We start from the raw sequence: 6,041 nt of genomic DNA, 5'->3' as shown, positions 1-6,041 counted from the left end.
AAGTAGAGTTACATCAAGTTTTCTTGGAACCTAAACGAATGAAAGAAAACTATCATTTGGCCACAACCAAGATTCACAGATACAACACAACGTGCGGGGTTGAGGTTAAAGATTGAGTGAAGGGCCCTCGTTTTAAACTACTGTTTTGAAAAGGAGTGGAAACAAGTAAGACGTATTTAATTTATTTAATGGGAAGTAGTAAGACTTATTAAATTTATTTAATCTACTTTTCTTCCCAGGCAAAATTTGATGTGCTGCAATTCCAAATTTCCAAAGTGAATGAAGGAATGAAGTCCTTTAAATTATGATTTTGTATAAATACTAGGCATAAACACAAAATCGACGGCACAAAATGGGCAGACTTTACTTGTTTGAAAAGGACTGGTTACAAGACAGACTTTTTTAATTCATTTAATGGGAAGAAAACGTATTTAGTTTAATTGATCTATTTTTGTTCCCTGGCAAAATTCGATTTGCTGCAATTCCAAATTTCCAAAGTGAATGAAGGAAAGAAGTCGTTTAAATTATGATTTTGTTTAAATACTAGGCATAGACACAAAATCTACGGCACAAAATGGGCAGACTTTACTTGTTTGAAGAGGACTGGTTACAAGACAGACTTTTCTGATTTATTTAATGGGAAGAGGACTTATTTAGTTTATTTAATCTATTTTTGTTCCCTGGCAAAATTGGATTTGCTGAAATTGTATTTTGCCAAATCTCGATTTGAGACCTGATAGGAAGTATTAAACGCTTAGTTAAATCAATACAAGTTGGTAATAAGAGCGAGTAATGTTGGTTGAACCGATGAATGAAGGTTGAAAGCAATTTAAATTATGACTTTGTATAAATACTAGATATTAACAGAACATCTACTGCGCAAAATGGGCAGAGTTTACTTGTTTGAGAAGGAGTGGCTTATTCAAAACTAAGATTTATTTAATCTGTTTGTTCCCAGGCAAAATTGGATGTGATGCAATTCCAAATCTATCTGAAACGGCAGTTAAAAGTAGAGTTACATAGTTTTCTTTTTTAATCAACACAATCATTTACAACCGTTGACCAGAAAGAATCGTCGAAATTCGACGTCCCCCACAAACGCCACGCTCACTCGCTTTTCAGGGCAACAAAAGTACTTCTTTTTAAAAAACGATGAGTTGTACTTACCGTGTACGCTCTGGACGGTCCAGTTGCAAGCAGAAAATAAAAATATTTCTCTTGTTAGTCGTATGTTACCATCCGCTGTGTCTTTGTCAACATCGCCGCCATTTTCCTACTTCCTGCTGCGAGCCACGCCCACGGATTTAAATTTGGGCGGAAGCTCTTTCCATTGGCGTCGTTTTCGCGTATAGCAAATCCGATTGGTTGGGAAGGGGGCACGGTTATGCAGCCGAGGGGTCCTGTGATCGGTGGGATGTAAAGTAGGCGTCGACGTCACGTCCGCGTCACGTGACCACGACGTGGCAGACGATATAGCAACCGCTGTTTTGTTTAGTAGATTTACAGTTGTTATGCATTGGCATAATGGTGTGCACTCAAAATAGATTTAAATAAATTAAATATTTCTTCTGCCCACTCCCTTTTAAACAAGTTAACTCTGCCCACGTCCATTGACGTCTTGTCTGCGTCACGTGACCACGACGTAGCGACGTCATGTAGTAACCGCTGTTTTGATCAGTAGACTTACAGTTATTATGCGTTGACATAATGGCGCACTGGTTAGCATGGCCACCTCTTAAGCATGATGTTGCGGGTTCGACGCCTGATCAATGTTAGCATGGAGTGAGCTTAAGTGCATGGCGCTGAAGATTTGAATCTTTGAAATGCGCTGAGGTCTGACATATCAGGCAGAATGGTTTGCCATCACGTTCAACAAAAAATAGAAACTTTCCCACTCTGATTAAAACGTCCTGTGTTCATCTACGTATTTTCGTTTTGCTGTGCATCTTTTCCCTGCCATTTCAAGAGCCCAATTGACACTCATAGTTTAAAGAAATGTGTTTGCCCATCCTACTTTGTGGAATTTCACCACATGCGCTTTTGACCAAAATACCAAATTGAACTCAAGTGAAGCCAACACGCACAACCCCCCCCCCCCCACACACACACACACACACACACACACAAATGTTGATATGAACATAAAAGAGCCGCATGCGGTTCGGGAGTTGCGGCTTGGCCAAACCTGTACTATACAACTTTATTTGTATAAAATTTTCACAACAGCTGTCACACAAACAAAGCGGGAAAAACCGAAGACGTGCGTGTTCCGCCCACGCTGGATTTATTTGCACCTTTGAAAAGACACCGTATTGCCGCAGATGTGGCAAAGAGTACTTTTGGGCATCTGAGACGGAAGGATGTCCAAAGCATCACGTCACCTGCTCTGGTAGGCATGGTGGTGGGACGTTGAGGTCAACCGCTTTGGGGTTGGCTGAATCTTTGATCGCAGGATGCCACACACTTGAAGACAGAAGCAGAAAAGCAGAGCTAAATGCAAAATGTACTCACCGGTAACTCCAATTTTTTTCCCCCCTGAAGAAACAGCTGGACGGGTGGCCCCGGCTGGCCAGTGGGACTCTTGTTATTCTGACCCTTTTTAGTGCGCGTTTGGGGCAACAACCGTTTTTTGTGGCGCTCTCTTCTGGTTCAAAAGTGCCCTGCATGTGAATTTGCTTTTCCTGCCTTCTGATTGGATGAGCGCCGGTGTGACGCGGTGCCTCTGTCACCGTGGCGGGGGGTATACGTTGGCATCGGAGCGTCTGCCAACGTCTGAGACCGGCTGGCAGTGTATCGGAGGTGTCGAGTGCGGTGCCGCTGGAGCTCACTCACCAGCTGGTGTTAGGGCCACAGAATGAAGGCCAAGGAGAAGAATAGAAAGAGAAACAGAAACTTCTCCTCCAATTGTTTGATTTGTCTCTTCTGAGCTTCGATGAATTCTTTCAGCTCTTTGTTCCTCTAGGACGGACAAATGGAAAGTGGCATTCAAAAGCCAGTAAGCGTGCAAGTAAGTGCCGGGCTGGCTTTGGGCCCTTACCTGTTGCGCGCTGTGCAGCAGATCCATTCTCTCTTGGAGGATGCAAGCGTCGCGCTCCCTCAACTCGCACATCAGGGCTCGCTTCCATTGGTCCACGGCGCTCCTAAGCTCTTCTCTCTGATCCGCCGTCAGCACGTCATTCACGCCAGCGTGGCTGGCTTTTTCGCCGTCCGTGGCGGGGCAGTCCCGCTGCGGTAGCGCCTCGTACAACATGGCCTCCAGCTCCAGGATCCTCTGGGCCGCAATCCTCGTCCATCAGTGGTCCGGCGGGAGATTTGAGGGCGGCTTACCTTATGAGCCTGGTCCATGGAACACTTCCTGAAGTCCAACTCTTCATCCAGGTAGCCCTTCTGCTTGCAGAACATATCCTAGCACAGCTCAAGGTCAGAATTGTTGGGGCACATTGCCGGAGTTCCCCTTGGCTGATGTCGCGTGTCTGTCTACCTTCTCACTTTCAATGTCCAACATCTTCTGTTGAAGTGCTGACTTGGTCACTTTGATGTATTCTAACCACTGAGGAAAGGCTGCTGTCACATAAGCAGAATGCGAGAGCGTGCGTGGACGTGCGCGTTACCTTCTCGGCTAGGGTGAGAAGGGTCCTGGCGTGAATCACGACCACCTGCTCCTCGTTGGTGAGATTCTGCAAGAGCCCAAAGGCACAGCGTCAACAAGCTTCTTTCAGCGCAAAGCCTTCCAAAAGTCACATTTGAGCCGCCGAGTCTCGTGGAGTGCGAACATAAGGAGTTCGACATACACTTACGGCGTTATAGCCCAGGATGTCCAGCTTCTTCATCAGATCACTGATGACGATGTCCGGGGGAAAGGCGCAAGGAGCAATGTAAGGTGTTCTGGGACCTCGGGTTAAGGTTAGGGTTGCGAGGGACGCCTTACGTACGCTCACGCCCTCGGCCTCGCAGTAGATCTGCAAAGGGCTGAGGCCGTCTGGGAAACGGACTTGCAGAAACTTCAAGACGGGGGAGCGCCACTCCCTCTCCTGAAAGGCAGAGGCATGCATCCGTCCGTCCGTCCGTCCGTCCGTCCGTCCGTCCGTCACATCTCTGGCCTCAACACGCTTGTGCGAGTCTTCCCACCTCCAGCTCCAGGATGCGGAACTCAAGCAGTTCGTTTTGGTCTCGGATATCCTGGATGTGCTCTTTCAGACGCGCTTCTTCCGCCTCCATCCGCCTGACCTGAAAAGACAGTCAGACCTCATCTGCGGGGCTTCCCGACGGGTGTGACGCCAAGCGACTCCGCCCAGCGCCTTTCTTTCCGTCACCTTTTCGGCCAACTGCTGATTGCTCTGACGCAGCAGCTGCTTCTCCTCCACCCACTTGACATTCTAGAAGAGACAAACGCGTGGACAGCTTTGGAATGTTGTGTCATTTTCATCCACAAATTCTTTGGTTGACTGGAAAATGACATTTGCTTTTCTCCGCATTTTCCCAGCCACGTTCGGGGGGGGGGGGGGGGGGGGTTGGTCCAGTAATGCCAGACGAATGAGTGACTGAAGAATGTAGCTATTTTGTCTGAGAAAAAGGTGTGCTCATTGATGAGCTTACCTGTCCTTGTTGCTTCAGCGCTGACTCCAGATCTGCTACTCTGCTTTGATAGTGACCCATTTCTACCATCAGCTTTTCTCTGGTCTGAAAGGAGGAGGAGGGAGGCTCCTCCTCCTCCTTTCAGACCAGAGAACACCCGAGGCTGGGTGAGAACGGGGAGGCTGCGACCCGGCCGGGGGTTGCGGAAAGGGGCGCCACCTTGATCTCCTTCTCGGCGTCGTAGTCCCCTTCGCTGGTCTGGGCTAGCAGAGCGTAGGCTCGTTGCAGCGCTTGATATTCTTGCGTCAGCTGGCGGTAGCGAAGCTCCGCCTCTTCATGCACACACCAATGCAACACAGCACTAGTACCAGAATCAGTCAGACCGGCGACAAAGCACCCGCGACGCAAAGACGAGTCCGATTCCAGGCTGAAGAGGAATGTTTGGTGCCAATACGCTGGCAGAAATGGCGGGCTACCTCTTCGGGTTCCGTGTCGGGGGTTCTGTCGGTGTGAAAAGACAAGGACGATCCGTCCGAGTCCACCAACACGTCTTCGTCGTAGCCGTAAAATGTTTCGATGACCTGCGGGCGCGGAAGCAAACATCTCTCTGAACAAACTGAAGCGACACCTCACGATGAATCGACGAGAGGAACGATAGCGAGAAAAAGGCCATTTCATCTTGCGCAACACCAAGCAGCCGCAAACAAACAGACTCACCTTGCAGGACCTCACGCTTTGTTCCTCCTCAGAGATTCTCGACGTCGGTATCGTAGCAGCAAATCTCTCTCCTGTCGACACAAATAATCCGCCTTTGAGATTCTTTGGATGCAAAGGGAACGAATGGCTCCGGCGCAGAAACAAACGCGACTCACAATGACATTTCTGACATGAGCTCCTGTCTCCAGAGCCTGAAAAACACGTCACCGGCGATGATTGGAGGGACGCTCGTCTTTTCCAAAAGTGACAACTACAGGGTGTGTCAGGGTTTTCCAGATTATCTTTATCGTATCATTATGTTGCTTTGACTTTGACTGCAACCTGTAATAAATAATATTATTTATCCCTTATTTATCCCTATCGCTTATCCCTTCCTACACAAAGTCGTAAAACACCCCTTGCTATGTTTTGACTAGAGGTCAAGGGCTTCCTCTATTCAATCCACTCTTACACCCACCCTGTTTCTCTTAATTAAAATGCTCGTGCAGGAGCCGAGAGTCAGACTTCATTCGTACAACGGATGGACTCTCCACCTGCAGGTGTCCAAAAGAACTTACTTGTCTCCCGTGTGGTTCTTGCAAAATAAGTTGGAGCGAGCGCAACTCTAACAGGGTGCATTTTGCCACTAGCTGCCTACGGACAATGACGTCGCGCTCGCGGCTCATGGTTGACGGGCTGAGCAGCCGGGCAAGTCCGTCGTTTTCAGCGCACAGCGAGTGGCAAAGGCGCTGACAAAACGGGAGCTTTGA

At 48.2% G+C, this 6,041-nt stretch overlaps 1 protein-coding gene across 1 annotated transcript; it reads right to left on the bottom strand.

Annotated features, from left to right (window-relative positions):
• Positions 1–2,248: 2,248 nt before the first annotated feature.
• Positions 2,249–4,664, bottom strand: LOC148378817 (janus kinase and microtubule-interacting protein 3-like). The gene is made up of 8 exons (XM_088367715.1): positions 4,597–4,664; positions 4,314–4,376; positions 4,129–4,227; positions 3,798–4,031; positions 3,328–3,405; positions 3,038–3,271; positions 2,833–2,958; positions 2,249–2,463 (listed from the first exon to the last, which is right to left on the bottom strand). The coding sequence occupies exons 1-7, from the start codon at positions 4,654–4,656 to the stop codon at positions 2,842–2,844; spliced, it is 885 nt and encodes a 294-aa protein (XP_088223841.1). The 5' UTR covers positions 4,657–4,664; the 3' UTR covers positions 2,249–2,463; positions 2,833–2,841.
• Between the last annotated feature and the right edge of the window lie 1,377 nt (positions 4,665–6,041).

The sequence above is a fragment of the Syngnathus floridae genome, unplaced genomic scaffold (genome assembly GCF_059516105.1).
Source record: "Syngnathus floridae isolate MCC-2025c unplaced genomic scaffold, RoL_Sflo_1.0 HiC_scaffold_28, whole genome shotgun sequence".
Classification (NCBI taxonomy): Eukaryota; Metazoa; Chordata; class Actinopteri; order Syngnathiformes; family Syngnathidae; genus Syngnathus; species Syngnathus floridae.
Note: the sequence above shows the minus strand (reverse complement) of the source record. Positions and strands in the feature narration are given on the sequence as shown.